The 26,907-nt window shown below is 42.0% G+C and overlaps 1 protein-coding gene across 5 annotated transcripts in view; it reads left to right on the forward strand.

Moving 5' to 3' along the window:
• The window catches only part of ZRANB1 (zinc finger RANBP2-type containing 1), a 71,395-nt gene that overhangs the window by 29,177 nt on the left and 15,311 nt on the right, over positions 1–26,907 (forward strand). For 3 of the 5 annotated variants that reach the window (XR_004001371.1, XM_030570783.1, XM_030570780.1), the window contains exons 2-7: positions 7,201–8,051; positions 9,849–9,899; positions 18,638–18,825; positions 20,688–20,841; positions 22,719–22,790; positions 24,057–24,255. Coding sequence is in view for 4 of the 5 variants with exons in the window: in XM_030570783.1 (XP_030426643.1) it covers positions 7,238–8,051; positions 9,849–9,899; positions 18,638–18,825; positions 20,688–20,841; positions 22,719–22,790; positions 24,057–24,255 (1,478 nt within the window). In the remaining variant the exon portion in view is untranslated. Of the gene's footprint in view, positions 1–6,308; positions 6,407–7,200; positions 8,052–9,848; positions 9,900–18,637; positions 18,826–20,687; positions 20,842–22,718; positions 22,791–24,056; positions 24,256–26,907 lie in introns of all 5 variants that reach the window. The other 2 variants (XM_030570781.1, XM_030570782.1) reach the window with 2 other exon arrangements.

The following is a 26,907-nucleotide window of genomic DNA, read 5'->3' on the forward strand; positions in this document are numbered from 1 at the left end:
AAACTCCAGATCCTCATTGGCTAGACTGTGTAGCATTTGATCACCATCAAGACACCATACTTTGCCCTGTGCCAAACTTGGTACTGAGTCAGGTACCTAGTAAGAAGATGTTTCCCTGAGTGTCTGATCCTTCTGGTGCAGAAATAAAGCAGAAAACAGAACAGACATTATGGTGCAGCCCTTCCATAGTTCCTCCTGATTACCAGGTGAGGCTACTATCTGAGTCATCCTTTCTGATTCCTGATATAACAAAACATACCAGGAACTTATGATAAAGGTAGCCATCTCTCTGGGAATTCAAGCAGACCTGGTCCAGGGCAATTCTCACAAGTTAGGATATTTTGCATACTATAGGACCTTCTAGAGTGGCTTTACCTATTAATAATGTTGTCTTGGAGCATACCAAAATCCTTTTGGCAAACCCTCCTTCCTGACATCCACTGCCAAGAGGCCTGAGAAAAAGAGCAAATTCCCTCTCAGGGTCGTGGGTACTTTTATTCAAACCCAACTGCAGGATCTTTGGTGGTGGCCATGGTTAATGTAAATGCAAGACAAGGACACTCTAAATCTACTCCCAAAGACACAAACACAAAGAGATGGGATTTGTTTGAAAGGAAGGTTTATTCGTTATCAGGAGTACAGTTGAAATTGCTAACTACCAGACTCTTTGCTTGTTATGATTACTCCAATAGGGCCTCGGTGCTAAAATTCCTTGACATGTTGCCAGGCTGAGAAGGAATATAGAGCACTTATCAGTAAGGCTACATTTTAGTCATGGGTATTTTTAATAAAAGTCACGGCAGTAAACACAAATTCACATCCTGTGACCTGTCCATGACTTGTTTTACTATATATCCCTGATTAAAACTTGGGGTGGAGGGGGAGGGAAAAACCTTGGGTGATGGCTGTGGGGTACTGCTGCGGGTGCTTGGGGGAGGAGGGGGAGGGAACGCAGCTCGGGGAGGGGGGGCATCACCACAGGTGCCTTTGAACAACTAAACCTATTTTAGAGAAGAGAGATGAAGAACTTCATTCTCTAGAAAATTTTCGGGCAACCCTAAGTCTTTGGCCTTTATATTGCAGGCCCACAGAGAAAGCAGTTCCATCTTCAAATCCAGGATCGATATCAGTGTTACCCTGTTAGCCCCATCAATTGAGGAAAGGCCGTAAGACTCACAGAAGAAGACCAGCATCTCTTCCTCTTCTGCTAACTCCAACAGATAGCTTAGATGCTACAGACTATCAACTCCTTGGTTAAGGTCAGCGAACCCCTCATTTTGACTTCTCGTGCCTTTTGGCAGTAGGTTGTCCCAAGTCCTAAGTAAGTGCTTAGATCCACATTACATCTGATCAGTGGGTTCTAATCATGGTGGAACTGGGATATACTCTGCAGGTCACTTCTATCTCTCCTTCACGTCCTTCTCCTATCCCTTTTCAGGGACTCCTGAGACTGTACTAATTGAAGATGTTCAGTCACTGTTACAGTTAAGGTCCATAGAGGAAGTGTCTCCTCATCAGGGAAAAGGATTCTGTTCCTATTTTGGTTGAGAAAATAAGTCCAAGGAAGGCCTCAGACCTATTTTTAGACCTACAGAAGCTCAACAAGTACATAAGTTAAGTTTCATATGGTTACCCTAGCACATATTATTCTGTCTATACACTATGTTTGCTTCGTTGTCCTTGATTTAAAGGATGCTTGCTTCCATGTGGTCATTCAGTAGAGTCACAGTAGATTCTTACAGTTGGTTGTAGGAGACATTCATTATAAGTTTACACTCCTCCTCTTTGGTCTTCAGTCCCTTGAGTTTTCACAAAGAGGATGGCAGTGATTGCAGCACATCTCTGAAGGATAGCTGTCCAGATGTACACATCTGGATGAGTGCCTGGTTTGAGATTGGTCCAGACAACAAGTACTAGTGGCCATTGAGAAGATTCAGTTCAGCAGTCCCAAATGAAAGAGGATCAACAAGGAGAAACCTGTTCTACCTGTACAGAGAATCAGATTCAGAGGAGTAGTTCTCAATTTGACCTAAGTGAGACAGTATTTATCTCAAGCCAGGCTTCAGGAGGTACTGGACCCATGCGAAGACTTAAAGGCACGTCCTCATATGACAGTCAGCAATAGTCTGAAGCTTGTAGGTCACATGCAGTGTGTACATATGTGACTCCTCATGCTAGACTTCACCTCAGAACCATGCAGAAATGGTTGAAATCTGTCTACTGTCCCTCTTGTCATCTGTTGGAGAAGCTGACTCGTACCAAGAAGTGTCTTGACGTCCCTGGACTGGTGGATGGACCCTGCCAGTGTATGCAGTGGGGATCCTTTTGCCCAAATTGTGCCCTCCATTACCCTAGTTGTGGATGATTCATTTCTTGGTTAGGGAAGCTCATGTAGAGAACTTTGAGACTCAGGGTCTCTGGTCAGTGTAGGATTCCTGCACACCAGGGTTTTTGGAGCTTTGAGCTGTTCACCTGGCCTGTAAAATTTCCTCCCCACGTCAAAGGTTGTTCAGTACAAGCAGGAAGGAACTCAGTCAGACTCCCTTTCCTAAGAAGGAAAGAGCCTCTGGTCTTCCTACATCTACATCAGGAATGAGATAATGCTAAAAGCGTCCTGCTTTCCTAGATCTCAGAACTGTCTAGCATACCATTTTTCTGCAGAACATTCAGCAGAGACCATAAGTCATCCCTCAGCCTGACAGAAGAGGAAATGTCATCAGTTCTGTTCAAGAATAGTTCACAACCTTGCACACACACAAAATGGGAAATGACTGCCTAGGAAGAAGTACTGCGGAAAGCGATCTGGGGGTCATAGTGGCTCGCAAGCTAAATATGAGTGAACAGTGTAACACTGTTGCGAAAAACCAAACATCATTCTGGGATGTATTAGCAGGAGTATTATAAGCAAGATATGAGAAGTAATTCTTCTGCTCTACTCTGCGCTGATTAGGCTCAACTGGAGTATTGTGTCCAGTTCTGGATGCCACATTTCAGGAAAGATATATGGACAAATTGTAGAGAGTTCAGAGAAGAGCAACAAAAATGATTAAAGGTCTAGAAAATATGACCTATGAGAGAAGATTGAAAAAAATGGGTTTTAGTCTGGAGAAGAGAAGATTGAGGGGCTATGACAGTTTTAAGTACATAAAAGATTGTTAGAAGGAAGAGGGAGAAAAATTGTTGTTCTTAACCTATGAGAGTAGGACAAGAAGCAATGGGCTTAAATTGCAGCAAGAGAGGTTTAGGAAAATTTTCCTAAATGTTCAGCCTAACTGTGAGGGTGGTTAAGCAATAGAATAAAATTGCCTAGGGAGGCTGTGGAATCTCCATCATTGGGGATTTTTAAGAGCAGGTTGGACAAACACCTGTCAGGGATGGTCTAGATAATGCTTAGTCCTGCCTTGAGTGCAGGGGACTGGACTAGATGACCTCTCGAGGTCCCTTCCAGTTCTGAGAGTTTGAGTCTAACCCAGGCGGCTACTGTTCTGGAAGGGGAAACTTTTTTTATATGCTTCCCTCCCCCATCCCTATGGTGCTGAGAGTTTTGAGCAAGTTTAGACAGGATTGTGCATAATAATTTTTATAGTGCCATCCTGGCCTTGTCAGGATTGGTTCTCAGATCTGTTGAGCCTTTCAATCCAGGATCCTGTAATGCTCCCTCAGGTCTTGGATGTAGTTTTGCAGGACCACGACGATTCCAGCCCTCTCAGAATGCACATGACTGCATAGATGCTCTGTGATTAATTCCCCAGGAAGCTGTCTGTTCGAGCTGGAAATCTTCTATACCTGCCCCAGGAAATGGCTGATGGAAGAGATTCCCAGTGTGGTTCCAGCAGAAAGATACGTTCCCTTCACAGGCTCCCATTCAGTGTATACTTCCTTCACCTAAAAGACCAAGGACTTTGCAAGTTCACTGAGAGTTCATCTGGCAAATATCTTCACATTGCTTCCATGTGTGCCTGGAAGATTTCCCCCCTACACCCACCCCCCGGACCATGAGACTGTTAGGTTCTTGAAAGGTATGGATGGGTTCCTCTGACCTATTTGATACACCACACCATCCTGGGGTCTGAGTTTGGTTATTTTGATTTTAATGGAGCCCATTTTTGAACCTATGTCTGGGTTTTTTTCTTTTTTCTCAATGAAGGTAATATTCCTGGTAGCTATCACTTTAGTTGGGAGGGTAATAGAGCTTCAGGCTTTGATGGGTGATCCTCTTTTACATGGTGTCCTATAAAGAGAGAGTTTGTTTGCATTGACACCCCATATTGCTTACCAAAGTGGCATAGATTTTTTTTATCTCAGTCAGACTGTATATTTACCAATCTCTTTTCTGAAGCCTCATTGTCACAGAGCTGAGGAAAATGTCATACTTCGGATGTTCTCTAGGGTGTTTAGCCTTTTTCCTGAATGAGATTAAAGAGTTGAACATCTCTCTGCAATTTTGCCTCTTTCGCTGGCAGGATGAAGGGCAACCTGTCACTTTGCAGAAGATCTCTTTCTGGATCTCCTCTTGTATTTGTCTGTGCTATGATATTCTAGTGTTCCACTGCCTCAGAGTTTTAGCGCACACTGCAATATCACAAGCATCATTGGCTGCTTCTCTCTTTTTTTTTAAAGGGCATGACACTTGGAAGGCTATGACTTGATCGGTTCATACTTTCACCGTCATTATGCTTTCTCCCAGGCCTTAAGAGACTATGCTAGATTTGGGAAAGTAGTATTGCAGTCCTTGTTTAGGTAGGCTCTGGAACTGCTTATGAGTTGCCTAAAGTGGAATGGGTGAGTGCAAGCACTCGAAGGAAAAAAAAGTTGCATACCTGTTGCTCTTTGAGATGTGTGGCACATGTTCCTTCCATGACCCACCCTCCTTTCCTTCTTTATCAGTCACAGCCAATACTGGTCTCCAGTGTGAAGGGACTTGGGGGTTGCTCTGCCCCTTCATGCTGTTGGCTAGCAACATGAGTGTGCAGGGGGCACAGTGTTGCTGTGATGGGTTTCATTATGTGGAAAAATTCTCCACTTCGGTTGACTGGCACGTGAACATACCTAAAGTGGAACTGATATGTGCATCACCTCTCAAAGGACAACTACCAAAGAGGTATGTCACTGTTTTATTGCAGTCAGAAGCTGGTCAGGGAGGGGCACTGTGCTGGAACCACAGAGTGCTAACAAGCTTTACCTTCGCACTGTACTAGATTGACTGTCTGTAATCCATTCAAACAGTTTTTGATTTGCAACTCTGTGGCTGATAACTGTGGCACAAAAATGTTTTGAAGGTGTTTCAGTGAGAAATCTAGCACCTGCATAATTTTGACTTCTAAATATAGAAGAGACATAAACTAACATTGTGAGACCCTTTCAGTCTACATGCGTGTGAGGTGCATTTGAGTTAAAAGCCAACGTTTACAGTAGAACTTTAGAATTACAAACAGCTCGGGAATGGAGGTTGATTGTAACTCTGAACAAAATGTTGTGGTGGTTCTTTCAAAAGTTTACAACATAATGCAGTTTTGAAACATACTATGCAGAAGAAAATGCTGCTTTTAACTCTCAATGAAATGAAACAAGCAGAGAAAGTTTTCTTTATCTTGTCAATTTTTTTAAACTCCCCCTCCCCTTTTTTGTGGTTTATGCTTAACGCAGTTCTGTACTGTGTAGTATTTGCATTTTTGTCTCTGCTGCCTGACTGTGTACTTCCAGTTCCAAATGGGGTGTGGGGTTGACTAGTCAGTTCGTAACTCTGAGATTCCACTAACTTTTTTTCCCCATCAGCTGTACAGGAAAATAGCAGTATCATGGAAATATGAAAACTAACAGTTGAACTGATGTACTGAGTTTGTATTGAGGAGGATATACTCTTGAAAACAGTGCATAACTTGCAATTCATGAAGTAAAACCAATACAGGGAATGGAAATGAATGCAGTTTTCTCTCAGATTGTAAAATCAAAATGGCTTAATATTAGACTTCGACTTAGTTGAGTTCTTAATTGAAGTAGAGACATTGATAGACGTAGTGATACAAGTTCAAACTTTGTGTGAATTTAGCTCTCCTACTTCAGTTACTGTTAATGAAAGTTGAACAGTTAAATGGTTGTATGGTGCACTGTGGCTGGTTCTTCCCCAAAATTGATCAGTGGCAAACTTATTTAGAGATGTTAAGTATGCATTAGGCTTAGAGTAGGTCATGACTGAGTTTAAACAGAAGCCAGGGATTAGAATGGGAGTGGCATACAAAGCACTACTTTTCTGGTTGCTCAAGTCCAGTGTGAGGCCTTAATTGAAACTGTCTTCATTTTGTTTACAGGGATAGTTGTCACATAGTGTCATCCATCCCATTTTGCAGTTTGAGGAGGGCAAGGTCTGCACCAGCATGGAGACAGAATCTTCTCTTCCTTAGAGAAAGTAATTTTATTTTTTAAAAATCATTGTAATGTGGAAATCAGGATTGGAGTACATATCTTTAAAAGGCCTGCCAACAAACATAGTTTCTGCACTGGCATTTTTCTGATTTTTCTAATAGCAGCTATTGACCTGAACAATGTTAAACAAATAGGCTTGAACACCTTATGTATACTCTTAAACCATACTCAACACGCTGTTTAGTGTATGCCATCTTAACAAAACTATCTACCTGTCTGGTGCAACGGAGTAAAGCAAACCCACACAATTCTAGCTTTACCTATCAACATACTTAACCCTTGAAATGAGGGACTTTGGACAATTAAATGCTACCTTTTCTATACCGTTGTACTCATACTGACTTATCTAGTCTAGAAGAATCAGACAATTGTCAGCCTTTGTGTTCCATTTCCCTACTCTTCCTCCCTCCCCCCCCCCCCCCCCGGTTCCTTCCCCATACCTTTATCATTCCAGTGTTCTCTTCGTACTGTGGAAGAGGACCTAGGTAAAGATGTCAAGTCTGTAAAACCTTCAGAAGACTATTAAGCAGTAAACAGTATTCCATCTTTGGAATCTGTTTGTGAAGTTTTCAGCTTAAATTGAAGGAGAGACTTAAAATCTGAAGTCCATTTTCATTTCCTCTTGGGAAACCCTATTCCTGCATTTAAAAAAAAAAAAGAAAAAGTTGCTTAAGCATTAATCAGGATGTTTGCCTAAAAGTACGCTATCCTTTTGATAAAACTTATGGTATAATATGCAGCCATTATGTTCTAATAATATTTTCTAATTATTTATAGCTTTCTGCCCAACACAACTTACTTCAAGAAGTGCACAATGACAGAACGTGGAATTAAATGGGCTTGTGAGTATTGTACATATGAAAATTGGCCATCTGCAATTAAGTGTACCATGTGTCGTGCTCAGAGGCCTAGTGGAACAATTATTACAGAAGATCCATTCAAAAGTGGTTCAAGTGAAGTCGGTAGAGATTGGGATCCTACAAGCATTGAAGGAGGAAGCAGCCCTTTGATATGTCCAGATTCTAGTGCAAGACCAAGGGTTAAATCTTCTTACAGTATGGAAAGTGCAAATAAATGGTCATGCCACATGTGCACGTACTTGAACTGGCCAAGAGCGATAAGATGTACTCAGTGCTTGTCCCAGCGTAGGACCAGGAGCCCCACAGAATCTCCTCAGTCTTCAGGGTCTGGTTCAAGATCAGTCCCCTTTTCTGTTAATCCTTGTGAAGAGTACAATGATAGAAATAAACTGAACACGAGGGTACAGCACTGGACTTGTTCTGTATGTACATATGAAAACTGGGCTAAGGCCAAGAAATGTGTGGTATGTGATCATCCCAGACCTAACAACATTGAAGCAATAGAACTGGCAGACACAGAAGAGGCTTCTTCAATCATAAATGAGCAAGACAGAGCTCGATGGAGGGGAAGCTGCAGTAGCGGTAATAGCCAAAGAAGATCTCCTCCTACAAGCAAACGTGAATCAGAAGTGAAAATGGACTTCCAAAGAATTGAATTGGCTGGAGCTGTTGGCAGCAAGGAGGAACTTGAAGTTGACTTCAAAAAACTAAAGCAAATAAAAAATAGAATGAAAAAGACTGATTGGCTATTTCTAAATGCTTGTGTGGGTAAGTTGTCTGTCTCTTGTTATATTGTGATAGTATGTGGAGGGGAATGGAAAGTAAAATGCACGTTGTAAGTTTGTGGTTAACAAGCTGTCAACATGCAGTTTTGTAATAATAATATAATTTCACTTCAACTGCACTTAAGTGAACTGAATGTTACAGTTCCTGAAATAACATTTAGTGGTGATGAATTGGGACGTATCTGCAAACTTGACAGAACTTGGCAAGTTATCTTCGAGATAAGTAGAGCCATTTTGTGTGTGACTAGTTGCATGAGCTCTTCTGACTTTATGGCAGTTGATACAGAAGAGCTGCTGAATCTGTTTATATAGATTTATTATCTAAGAGAAATCAAAGAACCAACTTGTGCGCACAATAGTGTGAAAAATGCTCTACCTGTGTATTTAAAATTGCTGCTCTGTTTACTATTACAAGATGTACCAGTAGAATCACCAGATGTAGCTTGGAAATATTTTGTAAACAGTGTAGAGCTTGTATCAGCACAAGATGCTCAGTCAGTTGTTAAAAATAACACAAATATGTAGTTCCAAGAAGCTGCATGTGTAATATTGACCTTGAAAATGTTGTGTTAACATGAATATCATGTTGTAAATATTAACAAGATTTCTGAAAGTGTCTTAAAGCCAACTGACTTCAGAAATTCAGATACCAATTTTGTTTTGTATTTTAGTGCTTTCGTAAGGAAATTCTGGATAATGCTCCCAATGCTGTTAACCCTGCTCTCATGTCTCTGTTCTTTTTCTCCAGTTATTGACCTTGTGAGTTTAATTTTTGTGATGTAATTGCCCAGAAGCAGCAGTTCGAGGCTTATGCATAGGAGTAGGTTAAATGCTTGAAATTTACAGTGACTTTGGAGTAGGACACTTCTTTTGAAATTCCAGCTCTAACAATGTTTGTCCCATACCATTCCTTGATTTGTCATGAAGCGACTTTATTGCACTTGGCATTGTTCAAGAACTGATTTGTGAAACACCATTATGGTAATCTATTAGGCTGCAAATGAATGTTCTTATTATGTACATGGATGTGCATTTCAGTCAGCTAAAAGATACAGTGCTCTCCTTTGATGGGTAAAGAGTTCCATGCATAGACTTAAAGCTTGTATGTCCTTCTTTTGAAAGGAGGTCGATTCCACTCTCTTATTCTTTCAAATGATGGTGGCCATTAAAATGTATACTGGCCATGTTTTTTTCCCCATAGTCACTACTTTTCACCATCCCTTTTTCCTTCCTCAAATGGAACAGGTAAAAGATTTTTTTTTTCTTGCATGCCCTTCATGTACAGAGTTATTGTTAGAGATCCTTTGTTTGCCCTGTAGATGTCTAGTTAGCTTTTTAATGCCATCTTATTAGATGTTAGATTAGTGAAATAGATTTTTTTTTTTCCTTTGTGATGTCTGAAAGATAGAAAAAATGTCCTCTGGTATATTCTGCAGTATTTGTATTTTCCTTGTGTTCTGAAATATTAAATACTTGAAAAGTTTGTTCCAGAACAGCGATAGCTAAATTGCTGTCTGGTGCAAAACTGCAAAAACAATTACAGAATATCCTGTACATACACTACTTTGTATAAGGCAATAGTAATTTGCTTGCTTCTTGAATTACTTAAATATGAATGTATTTTGAAAGTGCCTTGTTTTAGTAAGTAATTTAATCAGTAAAGGATCAGAGTGACCAAAACATCAGATGTACTCTGAGATACATTAAGTAAACATGAAGCTTTAAAGCTTCTGGGGAATCCAGAATGCCAATTGTGAGTAGCATGTGCTGAACTTTGCAGGTCTCATGATGAAGATTTCATGGATTTTCCCCTGTGATACTTCTTTAAAAGGTAATACCTTCATATGGAGGCCAATAGTTACTAATATCTTTTGCAATTTAAAAAAAGTTGCATTTTATGTATTTTGGATTTAATCATATTATATAGAACATATGAAAAATGCTAATATAAAGCTTATTTCATCCAGAGAAAACCACTTCTTAAAGACACATAACTATTACTGATAAAATATCACACTTCTGCTTCTTTTGCAGTTCAGTTCCATTCTAACTCCTCGACACTGATGTATGAAAGTATCTGAACAAATTTAATTAAGGGCATGTATATATTAGGAAAGTTGAATCTGTTTAAATCAATTTAAAATCTGTTTAGTTAAACTGGTGTAACCCCCAAATATAATTGCACTTAAACTAGTTTAACCCTTGCTTAACTTATCAATGCAAGTTAATATACGTACTAATGAAGTTAAACTTATTTGAGTTAAATGGATTTAAGTGCTCCCATTTTAGAGGTTTGCACCAGTTTAACTCGATCAATGTATTTAAACTAGTGCAACGGTTCTGAGTTATACCATGGTTTAACCAAAAATACAGAAATACGGCAATGAAATAAAATTTCCAAACAGAATTTAAATGCGCAAGAGGGAAACCCATTTTCTTCCCCTTTTGCTGGTCATGTTTAATATCCTGTGTACCAACTGCACTGTCTGAAGGTCTCCCAGGGCTTGAAAATGGTAATGACTGATTTTATAGATGAGGAAATGTGAGACGCACAGATTGTGGCAGTTTGAAAGAGAACACTGTCCTCCCAACTTCACTGCCTTGCTCTAGCTTCTAGATCATGTTGCCTCTCGAACATTCAGAATTACAGTAGACATGAAAAGATTTGCACCTCAACATGGAGAATGTTGTGTTTGTATACAGAGGCAACAAACTCCAGAGGCACATGTTCTTGATGCAGTGATCCTACCTTCAAGACTATATCTTGGGAAGGGGCAGCAGTTTTGCTTTTGCTGATTTTTGGTTGTCATTGCAACTGCACTTACAATCATAAAAGTCTGAAAGAATTTTTAAAACTTAATTTGACTATTCATATAATCACACCCAATATTTATGTGAAAAAATGTCGATACTACTGTTCAATGCTATAATTAATTTTGAGATCAGGCTGTTGTTTAACATTGTCATTAAATACTCCTGGGGGAATTCTCTGCCCAAAATTTTAAAATTCTGCATATTTTATTTGTTAAAGTAACACAATATAATCAACCAATTTCAATTATTTTGGTAATTTATTTCAAAGTACATGTCAGCAAGTATGTCTGTAATAATAGAGACAACAAAAAAGATCCAAGAAATGTTTTTGACAAGTAGATTCCTTACTAGGCATTTTAATACTAAGCTTTGAGTAAAAATTAATTGAAACTACAATACAGAAACATATTTTCCCTCACCCCTCAGAAGCAGTGCAAAGGCTTTGAGGAGTTGGGGGGTGGGGTGGTGGTGGTAACATAGGAGTTGAGGAAGAAGAAAGTAATTGCTGGGATGGAGCCTGGGTGTGAACTTGGAGGGTTGTTGGGTGTGGATGGAAGAAGTATGGAACAGGGATTTTTTGGAGGTAGAGGGATTGTTAGAGAGTTGGGGAGCCTCCCTTATGCAGAACCTGGCTGACTCATAGCCTCTCCATCCATCCCTGTGCCCCTACTCAGCCACCGCTTATCCCCATATGTCCCTGCACCCCATCTGTCCATGTACTCCCACTCACATTCAGCTGCTAGCTCCTGTGCCCCGCACCAGTCTGTCCCCCCCCAGGCCTTCTGACCCCCGGTTTGTGACCCCCTCCCCCAGCAACTCCATGTGCTCTTCTCTGTCTGTCCACCAATATCCCATGCCTCTTCTCACCTGGCCTTGCAGACAGGGTGCTGTGAGGAAGGCAGCCTATCCATCTACCTCTCTGTGGCTGAGTGAGTGAACTGCTCTCTCTTTTGGTGCCATAGCAGCCCCTGGTGAAAGAAAGGTGTAATTGCAGTGCCTTCCTGCCTGAATGTATTTTCTGTGCACAGAATTCCCCCAGGAGTAACAATAGTCCAGTGAAGTAAGTAACACATTGGTGAGTGGTTCTTTAAGACATTTGCGACTCTAATGAAGCTCCTTGATAGATAAGTTTAAAGCAGGGATAATCTAAGAAAACTAATATTAAGTAGTCTGTAGTATGGGTTCAAAATACTCATCTGACCTTACCATCCAAGGATGAAGAACAAGTTTGATTCTGTACTTGATGCCTCATTCTTTTAATTCATTTTTAATTCTCATTCGAATTGCAAAGCTGTCAAATGATCAGGCTCTTCCATTAGTGTATTCTTTATTTTCCAGTAAAACTAGTGCACGATATTTATAAATGATATAAAAGTGTTTTGCTTTTCTGGTATTTTCTAAAGGGAATCAATTAATGTTGCTTTATAGTTCCAACTTGGCAGACCACCTACTCCCTTTGTAAGTAAATGAGGCCAGATTTCCAGTCATGGATATTGGGTTACTGTCACTTGCACCTCTAATTCAATCCTGCAAGTGGTTTACAATCATAATAAGACAAATGTTGATAAAAGAATGTATTTTTTCATTATTTTATTACCTAGTCAAATTAGAATACTTTTAAGATATATTGGTATTTTGTAACATGACTCTTAATTCAAATTGTCACTTATGGTATAGAGATCTCAACTTTCCATTATAGTTGAGAATTAGTAAGCAACATTCTTATCACTCATATTGAGTAGTTTACAGTTGATTGCTCCATGATAAAATACATATTTTCCTTCTATTTTAGTGAAGTGGTATATTAAAGTTTTAAATGCAAGCAACTAAATACATTTCTTGTGCACGTACAAATATTTAGACTAATCTGTAATAAATCTTATTTTGCAGTACATCCTTAAAAGGACAGTTAGTTCATTCCTAATGTGCCAGCATATTCCTCTGGTTAGTTTTGCTTCATCCCTGAGTTTATTATGGCTGTTACAGGCTGCCCTGTTTGTTCTCCCTCCTGCTATGATTTTTACAAATGGTATTAGATGTATCCAAGCATTCTTAAAACTCGCATGCATTCTTCGGACAAAATGCAGCAAACATGTACCTTGTTGGATGTGCTGAGAGAAATTGTGAGGAAGGAGGAGATCCTGCTGCGTTGCAGAGCCTGCCCTTTTCTCTTAACTTTGGGAAGACCGATTGGCTGGCTGTAGTTTTACACATTAAGGGTTTGTCCATACGTACAGCACTGCAGTGGCGCAGCTGATGAAGGGTCTCTGTGCCTATGGGAGAGAGCTCTCCTTTGAGATAATAAAACCACTGAGATCTGGGCCTGGTTTCCACATCTTCCCTCCTCCTTCTGCTCCCGACCCAGTGGCTCCTGCCTGGACTTGGAACACTGGGCTCAGGGCTTCTGCCCCGCCCCCTCCCCCCACCCCTGCCTGGGCTTGGGGCACCCATTTTCAAATTGGCCAGGGCCCATGTGTTAATCCACTACTGGTTGTGACTAGCAATTATTAGCAGCACTGGGGTTATTGGACTCACCTCCACTTCTGTCTCCTTCAGCTGCAGAAGTGAAGGTGGCAATTCTGCTACTGCCCCTACAACAACTTTGAGACCCCCTCAGTCCCATTTTGGGTTGGGATTCCCATGGTTACAGCACAATGAAATTTCAGATGTAAACATCTGAAATTGTGAAATTGGCCAATTAAAAAACTCTGGCCGTGAAATTGACCAAAATGGACTGTGAATTTGGTAGGGCCCTATATAACAGATATTCTCTGTGACTTGTAAGTCATTAGAGACTCGTGATTGTAGAGCATACATAGGTCTGTAAGGATAGTCTTGTAAGGATGGTATAATTGAGATGAACAGGCTACCAAGGGAATTGATGCCTTTCTAGACGTCATGATTTAGCCGTACAAAATTATTGGGTTCTGTACAGGGTCACTGGTTAACTTAATGGCCTGTGCTATACAGGAGGTCTAACTGGAGGACCTTATGATCCCTTGTGAGCTTAAACTTTGTGAATATGTAACATCTTGTCACTATTTATAGCAGGGATGGGTAAATTTTTTAGCCTGAGGTCCACATCAGGTTTCAGAAATTGTGTGGCCGATTACTTAGGGGAGGCTATCCCTCCCCAAACAGCCAGGTTTGGCCCGGTCCGTGCCCCCATCTGACTCCCTCCCCTGCTTCTCTCCCCCTGATGTGCTCCCCCCCAGGACTCCTGCCCCATCCACCCCCCCCCAATTCCCTGATTGCCCCCTTGGGACCCATGCCATGGACTGCCCCCCACCATTCCCATCTAATCCCTCCTCTCCTTCCTGACTGACCCCCCATTCCCTGCCCTCTGACCACCCCTGCCCCCGACCATCACCCCGACTCCCCCCCCCATCCAGTGCTCCTTGCCCCCTTACCGCGCTGCGTGGAGCAACTAGTGGCTGGCAGCGCTACAGCCGCGCCGCCTACTGCACCAGGACAAGCAGCTGTGCCACCCAGCTGGAACCAGCCACGCCACAGTGCAGCACAGAGCATTGGGTCATGCAGCGCAGCTGCAGAGTCACGGCATGGCAAGAGCTCGCAGCCCTGTCACCCAGAGCATTGTGCTGGTGGCGTATTGAGCTGAGGCTGTGGGAGAGGTGGAACAGCCGGGGAGGGGCCAGTCTCCTGAGCCAGGGGCTCAGGGGCTGGGCAGGAGGCTCCCGCAGGCCGGATGTGGCCCATGGGCTGTAGTTTGCCCACATTTGATTTATAGGTAGTGCAGGTGGCATTACCTGTAAACAAGGTTGCCCAACACTTTCCCTGTTTTAGGTTGCCTGCTTCCTGCTGATTTGTTTTTGGAAAATTTCAGCCAAAGTGTTTCAGCTGTTTCTCAGATCAAGGCTCGGGGAAAATTGTTTTGTGAGAAATTTTAGTGTCCTCCTTCTTTGGAATGGGGACTTGGAAATTTGACAGAGGGCAGCTTTTGTGCCAGGAAACATGCCTTTTGCTGTTAGGTGAAAATGTACTCAAATTTGGCTAGGCTGAAACCTTTTGGCAAAATTGCAGTTTGCACGTGGTCAGTAGAGACTTGCTAGGTCTTTGTAGCTAAAATCTCCAGAGTCCACTGCTCTGACTTGTTCCAACCTGATACTGAGCAGGACTTTTCCTCAGTTGCTGCTCTGGGCTGTTGTGTGCTGGGCACCGTACTGAGCAGGGAGCCTTTCTGTCCTTTGCCTTTCTCTGCTGATGCCCAAGCAGTGTGAAGGAGGAAGCTACCTGATTTGAATGAAGAGGGAACAAGGAACCAGACCTGTGTATGTGTGGGTTGAGAAGATTAAGACAAGGAGCCTAGGGCTAGGGAGAGATTAGGGCTGGCTGGGCAGAGACTGGGAACCAGTGGTATGGGGTGGGCAGGGAGAGGGGAGAGAAATCTGAGGAGCAGCCAAGGGATGTGCAGTGTTGGTAAAGAGAGTGGAGCAAGGAGTTCAGAGTGGGGGTGGGGAATGTAGACACCCAGGGAGGGAGGGCGGTTTGGGCTTCGTCTAAACTGCAAAGAAAAAACAAGGGCACTGAGGGCTTGTCTACATCACAAAGTTGCAGCGCTGGTGAGGAGGTTACAGCGCTGCAACTTAGGAGGTGTACACATCTGCAGGGCATCACCAGCGCTGCAACTCCCTGTTTGCAGTGCTGGCCGTACTCCCGTTTTGTCTCGGGTGTAGAGGATCCAGCGCTGGTGATCCAGCGCTGGTAATCAAGTGTAGACACTTACCAGTGCTTTTCTTGACCTCTGTGGAATAAGCAGGTATCGCAGCATACCTGAGGAAGCCTCTCTGGTAATCAAGCAGGTCTCCTTCCCCGGTTTGCTCTCGCGTTCCCCGAGCAAGCAGGTCTCCATCCCTGCGGTTTGCAGGGGGGTTCGGGGAACGCAAGAGCAAACCGCGGGAAAGCAGGTCTCCTTCCCCGGTTTGCTCTCGCGTTCCCCGAACCCCCGAGCAAGCAGGTCTCCTTCCCTGCGGTTTGCTCTCGCGTTCGCCGAACCCCCCTTGAAGCCGCCCAACAGCGCTGCAGTGTGGCCACATCTAACACCACTTGCAGCGCTGGTTGCTGTAAGTGTGGCCACTCTGCAGCGCTGGCCCTATACAGCTGTACTAATACAGCTGTAACAACCAGCGCTGCAAAATTGTAGATGTAGACATACCCCCAGTCTCAATGCTTGGTTCAGTTGATTTGGGCTTATGGAGTTTGAGCTGTGGGGCTGAAAACGGCCATGTAAATGTACTTGGAGCCCTTCAGGCAATTCAAGCAATAATTAAGCTAATTGTCAGCTATTCAGAGGGTGAGGCACAGCAACTTCCTTAAGTAGGTGAAGCATTTTCTCTGTATAAACATGAGAACACAGCCCTATTTAGCATGGTATTGCCATCTGCATAAGTACAGAAACCCTGAACTTGGAAAGCTTTTAGTTTAAGTCCTTACCTAAACTAGGGTCTTGTCTATGCAGTCTTACACCTGATTAACAAAGTGTTTCTCATCCAATTTAGTTGGAATTCAAGTTTGTGTTTACATTCTTATTTTAAAGTGCTTTCTTTCAGTTTAGCTTTTTCCTATTTAAAAGAGAAAAAATAATCTACACCCAAAAAACCCACAAACCCATTCTAAGAAATTTATACACAAAATTATCTTGTTTTTTACCATGCCATTATAATTAAAGCAGTTCAGCCCCCACCAGTGTGGACACAGCTTTGCTGATATAAAGATATGATATCAGTGTAGTTATTCTCATACATTTAGGAAAATCTATTGATATTGGATACCTTTGTGTATATAGCTGTTGTACCCATTTTAATTATTTTGGTTAAACACTCACCCCACCCCAGACCAAAACAGTTAAATTGGTAGAAAACTAGTGTGTAGGCCAGGTGTTAAGGTTAGAACATATTGGCTAATTGGATGCTGACACAATTTTCAACATTATGTTGATTGTTGAAAAATATGCTGGTGAGGTGTCCGTACTAATGCTCTGAGTGTTGCTGACATTAGTGGGAAATGTTTTAATAGTTCAATATAAACAGGACCTAGGCCCCAAAAGAGGTCTTCTATTGAAACCAGGGAAGGCCAGACTTGCTGTACATGATAGTTAGGGTTTTTTGTTTTGTTTTTGGAACTTTATAACTGTCAAGTTACCTTTTTATATATCATAGAAGGGGAGAGGGGGAAAGGCAGTAGCTTAACTTAAAACAAATTAAACTCCTGTGCAGGTCGCCTTTTTAAAAACTTTAAGCATAGACATTTTCAGCCCAAAGAAATAATGTGAACACATGGAAAAAGGGTTGTTGAAATGAAAGTTGGACCATATCCTTAATCATAGCAATGTTTGCCTGCAATTGCTGTGATTCGTATCTTATTTATCACTTCCAAAGACACTTTTTAGAAGCTGCTGCATGACCTGTCCCTACTGGCTTTGCAGTAGCAGTTAAGTAAGGCTCATTCACAGAATTGTGCTGACATTATTTAAAGAAGATTATAAATAATTTAAGCGGCCCCTCCCTGCACTTTCTAGCTGTTTACCACTACCTCTTCACACGGGACTAGCACCTGGGAGCCGCAGGGAGGGGCTGCTGAGGGTGGGCCCTGAATTTTTAAAAACCACCCCCCCCACACACACACACTCAGCAGGTTACCAGTTGTCTTGCAGAAGCTCCTAACCCCACTGCAGGGTAAGGATGTAAACACCATTTAAGATGTTAACCATTTAAACGGTTAAATATTCCATTTAAATGGTTTACCAATGAAGGGGCTGATCCGGCTGGCTAGGGATGGGGCCAGTGGGGCTGGCACAGCCTGAGTGGGGGTTAATGATTAAGGCAGGTTAATCTTTTTACATCCCTACTTCAGGGCAGAAGCCCCAAGTTCTGCTCCCCCCCTCTTCTGCGCGCAGTAGATTGAGGGGAGGGACGGGATGTGTGGGGCTCTGTGAGTCGCACTTGAACTGTAAAAGAGCTGTATGGGACTCAGCCGCCACTGGTATACATGGAAACAGACAAATGCATTTCTTTTCATCTTGGTTACTGACAGGTGCCCCGGTTTAAAAAGGGAATATTGTTGTTTAGAAAGACTGTACTTCAAGCACAGAATTAATATTTTAAACAAATACTTTACATGACAGTTGATCAAGGAGTTACAGTAAGTATTATCTATGACCTAAGTGTTAGTGAGGCAATTCCACATTAAATTTTTCTTCCATCTTATCTTGTATATTAGGATGGAATGTCACATTTTCCTTGTACAAGAGTATTTTCTGTGATTAAATGGCTAGATTTAAAAAGTTGTGTTTGAAAGGATTTGTCAAAACAAACTTTCGCATATACAGAGTACACTGATTTTTGACGGACTTTAAGATAAACTGCAGGCAAAGTTGTCAAAATAGAATTTTATGATGAGTGGCCACTTTCATCATCCATAGTCAGATGTAAGGGCTATGTACTATATTTAAGCCAAGTGTGTCATCTGATGGTCCACAACACCAAGCTTTACTTGGATCACAGGCTCCTACTCTGACTTGGTGTCCTAGCATATGCTTGCTGGAACATGGAACTGGTCTGGTGGGTAAGATAAGTGCAAGACTGCAGAACACTTCACTTCAAAACAGCTGTGTGAGCAGTTTTACTTTTGTTAAAGACGAGTCCAATAGGCATATAGAGAGTGTGAAATAGGGTAGTTTGATCCAGAATCATAACTTCATTTTAGATAATAATGATAATGTGCTTTGTGTGTCTTCAGGAGTTGTAGAAGGTGATTTAGCTGCTGTTGAAGCATTTAAGTCATCAGGAGGAGATATTGCACGCCAGCTTACAGCAGATGAAGTACACCTGCTAAATCGCCCTTCTGCTTTTGATGTGGGATACACACTTGTACATCTGGCTATACGTTTTCAAAGGCAGAATATGCTAGCAATTTTGCTTACAGAGGTGAGTTACTTTGGCCCTTGTTTAGATCAAATAAAGTGTTTACATAACCTTACCACAGTTTGCAATCATTGCAGTGCGACTTTCTTTGCTAGGTGATGGAGACAGACAAATGCATGAGTAGCATCTTTATGCCTCCCCCCCCCCCCTTCAGCAGTAGTTCTCTTAAAACAGCAAGACTGTCATATCCACATATCTGACAAGAAACTTTAAGATATAAACAGTCTGATCATATTTCCTGACCTTATTGCAGTGGAAGTAAACTACTTTGCTGCCTCCTGTGCTTTTGGCTGGGGAGAGGAACTGCCAGTAGAGCAAAACACTTACAAACACTTGCTGTATCTGAGTTTTCTGAGGAGTTGCAGCAGCCTTTGCTCCACAGTGCACACAGCACAGCAGGGGGTGGCACATAGCAGGAGCAGGTATGCAGCTCCAACTGTGCCAACTCCACAGGCAGGAAGGGGAAAAATGACTCGACAGGCAGAGGGCAGCAGTGTTGTGGGTGACTCTGGTTTGGTGGAAAGGGTTATGGGTGGATTGGAGAACAACTTGCTCCACTTGGTTAGGTCCAAGTTGGACCTAAAAATTAGGCTGGACAGACAGAGCAGATGGGTCAGACGATATGTGAAGTTCACCTAGAGGCACCCTTGTGTACTTTCAAAACTACCTCCTTTCGGGGAAGAATTACTCAACAGAGCGTCAGTTCACTCCCCTTCCTGCTTAGAGCTGAATCAGGAATCCACACAACTTTTAAAGGACAATTTAATGAGAAATTACTCTTACCGCAGGGTTGGGGGATTAACTTTCCCAAGGAAGCTAGTGTGTGGGAGAAGGGGGATGAGATGCACATAATGTATCTGAAGCCTGGGGGTGAGGAACAAAGCAGCAGAAGAAATGACTAGTGGGAAATTTTGTGCAGTTAATACATGCAACTGCACATTTAAATGATGAGGAACGCGTATGTAAGTGGTTTGATGGATAGATTTAAAACAAAGTTAGCTTCACTGAAAAATCCTGTATTTTTGATTTTGTCAGTAGCAATTTTTACCTGCAATAGTTGTGAAAATGAACCCTAGCAAATAGTAGTAATGCTGTTCCCTACGTTTGTCAGAATGACCCCTTTAAAATGCATATCTCCATTGTGTAGTCTAGATGTGTACCTGATGTTAATATTTGACTTTTTTTCCTGCCATTGATGGCCAGAATCCTTCAGAATATTTGTGGTCCATGAAAAGAGTCATTTCCCCACTTACTAGACTTTTGGCAAGTGGGAGGTAAGAAATGGGAAGTATTCAGTGTGGGGGTATAGAATTCCGTGTAATATAAGGAAACAAAGAAGAAATTTACATGAAGATGCTAAATTGTAATCCGTGCCCATCCACAACATCAGGCTTTTTCCTTTTGTCACCATGTGGTCTCAGTGGTTCTAGTTTGGATCACCATTTTATGAACTATCATTTTGTTTGCTTCTGTTATCTGATTCCACCCCACCCCATTAGCCATCTGTTCAGTTTCATTTTTTCTTGATTCAAGGCTGTTATGTGGTGGTCAATTTAGTGCCTGTTAGCTTCATAATGAGTAAACGGTATTTGCATTCACTCAATTTATGATAGCTGTTGACTTATTTGGAGATTGATATTTACACTCATTTGTGACCACCCTGCATCTGTCTTGATGGGATCACTTTTTCCCTCAGAGTTGTGTTTATTCCAGATTCCTTTTTTATAAACAACTTTAAATACCTACTCTATCCCTCTGTTCCTCAAAAGGTTTTCTATGAAATGTTATCTAAAACCTAACGCTTCTTACTATTTTTGATTAAATATAAACAGCTATCAGGAGAAATAAGTCTATTTATATTACAGGTATCACAACATGCGGCAAAGTGCATTCCAGCAATGGTGTGTCCAGAGCTTACAGAACAAATCCGACGTGAAATTGCTGCGTCTCTTCATCAACGAAAGGGAGATTTTGCTTGCTATTTTTTAACTGACCTCGTAACATTTACATTACCTGCAGGTAATTTTGAAATGCTCCTCACTTTGTTAATGATGCCTTTGTTACTTTAATTGTGTATGAAACTACAAACTACCGTGACCCTGGATTATGAAAGTACAGAGGATATGCTTCCAGGTCTGGCTGTTGGCTCACCTAAAAATGCTCTTGATACAGTAAAAACTTTATTTGGCATGTTTCGTGAATGGGGGGTGGTGGTTTAGTCAAAAATTCCGATTAACTAAGAGTTATACTTACCAATGGAGGGAGGGAGTTTAGGTGTGGGAGGGGGACTTGGGGAAGGGGCTTGGGGCATGGGAAGGGTTTTGGGGTGCTGCATCCAGGCAACGCTCACCTCGGATGAATACCTGCAAGCGTCAACATGCCCCTGCAGTTCCTAGGGAGAGGTGCACCAAGCAGCTTTGCACACTGCTTCCACCTGCAGGAGCTGCGGAGCCAGTGCTCGGTGGGGTCGGGGCAGCACCCAGAGCCCCCGTGGCCGTTTCTCTGCCTATGAGCAGCGGGGTCATGTCACCGCTTCTGGGGAGCCACACAGAGCCAAGTAGGAAGCCTGTTGGCCCCACACCAACCGGACTTTTAATGGCTTGGTGAATGATACTGACTGGAGCTGCCAGTCTGGTCGAAAACTGGACACCTGGCAACCCTAATGAAGATTTATATTGGGAGAGATCCGAAATGGTGGTTTCTAGAGCTTTTGAGTTGGTAAACTGCCAGATAACACAGCTTTTACTGTAATATGCTTATCTGTCTAGAATTCCCTCTTTGAATCCTTGTGAGGAAAACTGTATAGTGACTTTTTCTGTTCCATTTTGTATTTGGTCATTTAAGCTATTTTTCCAACAATAGGTAAACAATGGCTGTAGTGCACTATGACTATAAGTAGGGGTCCACTGTACTGCTATCTCACAACAACAGAATTGCTCCCCACTGCAAAAAGTAGCATTTATGGCTACTTCATTTGTTCTGATTCAGTGGGTCATGTAATGTGAAGCAGACAATCTGATAGTGTCGTATTGCTAAAGATCTTTAAAAAAACTTACCTATAATGTTGCTTTTTGGGGGGGGCCATGGGGGGGTTCAGGGAGAGTACAACTGAATATTTTCACAATGTGAAATGAATATGCAGAGCCCACTGGAACAGAACAGGTTGCCTATATCCAAAAGTGAAAATAGTTTCTGAAACTCGTTTTATTATAAAATTTCAGTTTTGAGGAGTGTAATTATGTAATTTGCCCTTATTTATCTCAGTTGAAGTATATTTGGTGTGCTCCAAACTTCGTACGTCAGTATTTTATCACATCATAGGATATAGGAAAATTTGTCCCATAAAACAACCATTTGCCTTACCACAGAATACAATCATTTTTGTTGCAGAAATAGGACTTCGTAAAGGCTGTGGGCCCTTCCTAAAGGGTATGCAGGCAAGTAACAGCATGTTGGACTTGGTGTCCATGGTATTAGGAAAAACAACTTTCCATTTACCATCTGCACTAGAGCAAGGTTTTCCTAACACTGATATGGAAAAACTCTTCTTCTCTACTTATTTCTTGTTTTCTCATCTGGTTCCCTACTTCACTGATTCCACTGGAGCAGATCATTGGTGATCCTACAGGTGTCCAGAAATCCTTTGTCAGGTCCCTTAGTGCTTTGAACGCCATGACAAGCCAGCATAAAGGCTTTTTAGCTTAGTCTGGGATATGGAGCTTTAGGCCACACGTAGCTGAACGGAAAATAGCAAAGCCATGTTAAGAAATTGGTGGTTAAGGAGGGTGAACAGTAAGAATCAGCTAACCAATAACTGCACACATTCCATATATCCGTACTCCTCCATTTTTAAATGTGTTGGTGTTAAGCAATTTTATTCATTGTTCCTTTTCCAGATATTGAAGACTTACCACAAACAGTCCAAGAGAAGTTATTTGATGAAGTACTTGATAGGGATGTTCAGAAAGGTAAGTACTTCTCTAAAGAGAGAGTGTTATTGCTAGAGCCCTGCAAATCCGTGGGTATCCACTTTATATCTGTGGTCCATTTTTGCGGATAGCAGTTCGGATGTGGATATGAATTTTGTATCTGTGCAGGGCTCTGGAGCTGTAGCACAGACTCACCAGGGCAAATGGAGAGACTCATGCTTCCCACAGCTGCCAGCATGGCTCTCACCAACCTGGCACTACAGCCCGGCCATGATAAGGGGTGGGCAGCTGTGGGGAGTCATGGCGGATCCTCCACTTGCCCTGGGCCAGGTGGAGGAGGCAAGCAGCCCCTGGCCTGAGTCCCTGCCACCCTCCCCCCAGGCCCTGCATCCATGGCAGGTGGAGGGTTTACTGCGGCTCCCCATAAGTGCCAGTTTGGCTCTTCTCATGGCCTGGGCTCTCCAGCTGGGCTCCATACTGGCCTGGCTGGGGGGAGGGGGAGTGGGGCCTTGGGGAGAAAAACGAGGGGAAGGAGCAGGGGTTTTCCCCTGTGAAAAGCGGACAAGCGAGCTGAGCCACCCCTGCCCCACCCCTCCCCGAGTGCCCATTGCTGTGCTGTGACCTGTGGAGCTGTTTAGAGTCTTGCAAATCTGCGGATACACATTTTTTGTATCTGCGCAGGGCTCTAGTTATTACAACTAAGCCCTGAAGTCTTGCTATCTGCAATTAAGGCGATATTTTATTTAATTTGAAATAATACATAAATTCTATATTTAAAGGAAAATTTGATGCTGGATAGATTGGCATTTGCAGGCAAATTTTTAACTTTTTAGTATAAAGATTAGAGATTTGACTTTAACACTGGGAGTACTTCTGAAGGGACAGAAGAAGAGAGTGCGCTGTGGTGCTGGTAAAATTTGTGAAACCTATGAATTTGTTATAGTCTAAAAACTTCTGAAGGTCATGAGCTCTTCAATACTCTCTCTCTCTGTCTCTCCTTTGTTTAAGTAAAACTGGTGAACAATCTTTCCACTTGAGTAGCTCTCTTGAAACAAATTATGGTTTTTAAGTTGAATGTCTTCTTCTTTTTTTTTTTTTTTTTTTTTTTTTAATTCACAGTGTGTAGTTCAGGGAGCTCAACTCTACCCTGTTTAGTGCATCTATTTTTGTAATGTTAAGGTGAACAGATATATGTAAATTGATTGTATAGTATCTTCTGATAACCGGTTTACCTGTAATACAGATTTTCATGTTGAAAAGTCTAACTGCAAGTAACATTTACATAGGATTTTTCTTGTATTGTAGAACTAGAAGAAGAATCTCCTATTATAAACTGGTCTTTGGAATTGGGTACGCGTTTGGATAGTAGACTATATGCACTTTGGAATCGGACTGCAGGGGACTGCCTGCTTGATTCAGTACTACAAGCTACCTGGGGCATTTATGACAAGGATTCGGTGCTACGAAAAGCTCTTCATGACAGTTTACATGACTGTTCACATTGGTAAGCTGGTAAATTTCTCATTTTAAGTTCAGGAATATTTCATTGTAATATAGTGATGAACTCATGGATTCATATTTAATTATGTGGAATAAAAGGGATGAATTACAGCACAGTTGCAATGTGTGTTTAGTTTATCTTTAAAAACACCCCCCCCCAAAAAAAGAAAAAACCAAAAATGTGTGTTGTGTAAGTCAATTGTATTACCAAATAAAATTCTTATTTTCAGTGCTTTAAATTCCACACAATGTCCTTACAACGAGCTATATAGTATGTCGATTACTGCAGCTTTCACATAGTGAAGTGTAGTGAGTTTGTTCTGGACCCTTATGTGCTAGTTCTTTATATAGTAACTAAACTTTTAAGTAACTTAGTTTTTAGTGTGTGGAAAATATATGTTAAAATAACATCAGGTTGCAAAGTCAAGAACTCAAAAGTTAGGAAATGTGAGAATTAAAGTTGCTTGTGCAACCTTAACTTGTCCCTCTTGTGCCATATGCATTATGATAGTCACTTTTCCCATAGTTTCCCCATCTCATTCAGTGCATGGAATGGACCATGTTCACTGGATGAGGAGCTCTTCAATATGTTTTCTCTTCATTGTTCCACATCCTGCCTCATGGTTGCCTTACTGCACAGTATTCAAACCCTGCTCTGAAAACAGAATTATTTTGTATCCTCATGGGCTTTTCTGTGGGGTGTATCACTATAAAATCTGAGTTTTTGTTTAACAAATGTTAATGAACTTCTTTTCATAGCACCACTGTGAGGCCACAAAGTTGGTGTTAGTTCCCCATTTGTAAAATGGAACTAAGGCACAGAGAGATTAAGATGAAAAGTATCCATCATTCTAACTGCCCAATTTGAAACACTCAAGACTTGATTTTGCAGAGTACTTAGTATTGTAATAGCATTGCATATGCTCGAAGTCCCACTCCTATTGACTTCAGTTGTAGCTGTGAACGTTCAGGACTTATGCAAATCAGATTCCAGATATCTCAAATTTGGCACCCACAAAAAATGTGATCATGTAATTAAAGACTGTATCATAATATATATGCTCACAAGGGGGCCAAATTAAGGTTGCATGGAAAACCTTATTAATTCTGGCACTTCCTAACTTTAAGAACCTAGGAAATTATGATTTAAAAAACGCCCTACATGAAAAAGATTAAGGTTGCGAACTGAAAAGACACATTCCATCATATGGTATTCTGTTGACACTCACCTGGTTCATCATCAGGATTGGGACCTTTTAGATCCAACGTACTGACTTCTGCCATTTGAGCTAATGAAGAAACTGATAGCAGTAGTAGGTTTTCATCTTCCATGGACCAGCAGTAGAGGAGGAATTGGATACTTTGCCAGTGGATTTTACAGATATTTGCTGACCGCACAGAAGTGGTGAGACTGGGGAATCAAGGGTTCCATTCCAGTCTCTGGAGAGGGGAATAGTCTCTAGTGGGCACAAACTCTTGCCTGTTTCCCACAGGCTTGACCTTTCTGTTGTCTCATCTCTTTCCCTCTCTTCGCCCCCTAGCCCCTCCAGTCTTGTGGCTGGCCTCCTTGCCCAGCATTCTGAGTCTGTCTGCCTGTCTCTTTCCCCCCAGTTCCTTGTCCAATCTCACTGGCCTCTTTGTCCCACCTCTTTCCATCCGCGGCCGCATGGTCTCTCTCTTTCCCAGCCTGTCTTTGTCCCTACACTTTCTTTTTTAGCCATCCATTCTCTTTCCATCACTCCCCATTTCCCACATTGGCTCCCACTCCATCTTCTTGCCCAGCCAATTCCAGTTTCCCTCTCCCCCCTCAGCTCCCAGTTTTGTTCAGTCATTGTCTGAAAGCTCTTCCTGGTCCCAGGTTACTCCCTAGTGTCATGGTCTTGTCCCTTCTGTATTTGAATCAGGCAACTTCCTTCTGCATGCTGCTTGGGTGCTAGCAGAGGTACAATTGAGAGAAAAGGGGAGACAGCATCCCTTCTTTCCATTCTTGTGCCTGGGCACTGCTTGCAGGAGCCAAGAGCTGCAATTTCAGGGAAAGGCCTCCTTAGCCTCTGTCTGAAGCGTTCCCAGTGTGGGCAGTTTTCAGAATGGCTGTGAAACTGGAGCTAATATCTGCGAGAACAGATGAACAGTAGTGGATGTTTTTGTGTGTGTGTTTGTTTTTCCCCCTGCCAATGGCTTGTAACTTACCCAAATTTGGCTAGATTTTCATGGGAGCAGCACAAGGCACATCTACTCCTTGGGGGAATCCTGCACCAAGAAATAAAAAATTCTGTGCACGATATTTTAAAAATCTGCAAAATTCTGCATATTTTATTTGTCAAAATAACTGAAAATGGCGTGATTATATTGTTGTTTTGGTAATTTATTTCAAAATACCTGTCAACAAGTATATCTAACAAAACAGACAAGAAGAAAGATTCAGGAAATGTTTTTGACAAATTCCTTACTAGACATATTAATACAGAACTTTGAGTAATAGTTCATTTAAATTATAATATAGAAACATATTTCCCGCAACCCTCACAAGCAGTGCAAAGGCTTGGAGTCAAGGTAACTGAGTTGCTGAGGGAGAGGGAATTAATTTCTGGGAGTGAACCTGGAGGGGTTAGCTGGGTGTGGGTGGCAGAAGTATGGAAAAGGTTTCTTGGAGCTG

This window comes from Gopherus evgoodei, chromosome 7, assembly GCF_007399415.2.
Source record: "Gopherus evgoodei ecotype Sinaloan lineage chromosome 7, rGopEvg1_v1.p, whole genome shotgun sequence".
In the NCBI taxonomy this organism is placed as follows: Eukaryota; Metazoa; Chordata; order Testudines; family Testudinidae; genus Gopherus; species Gopherus evgoodei.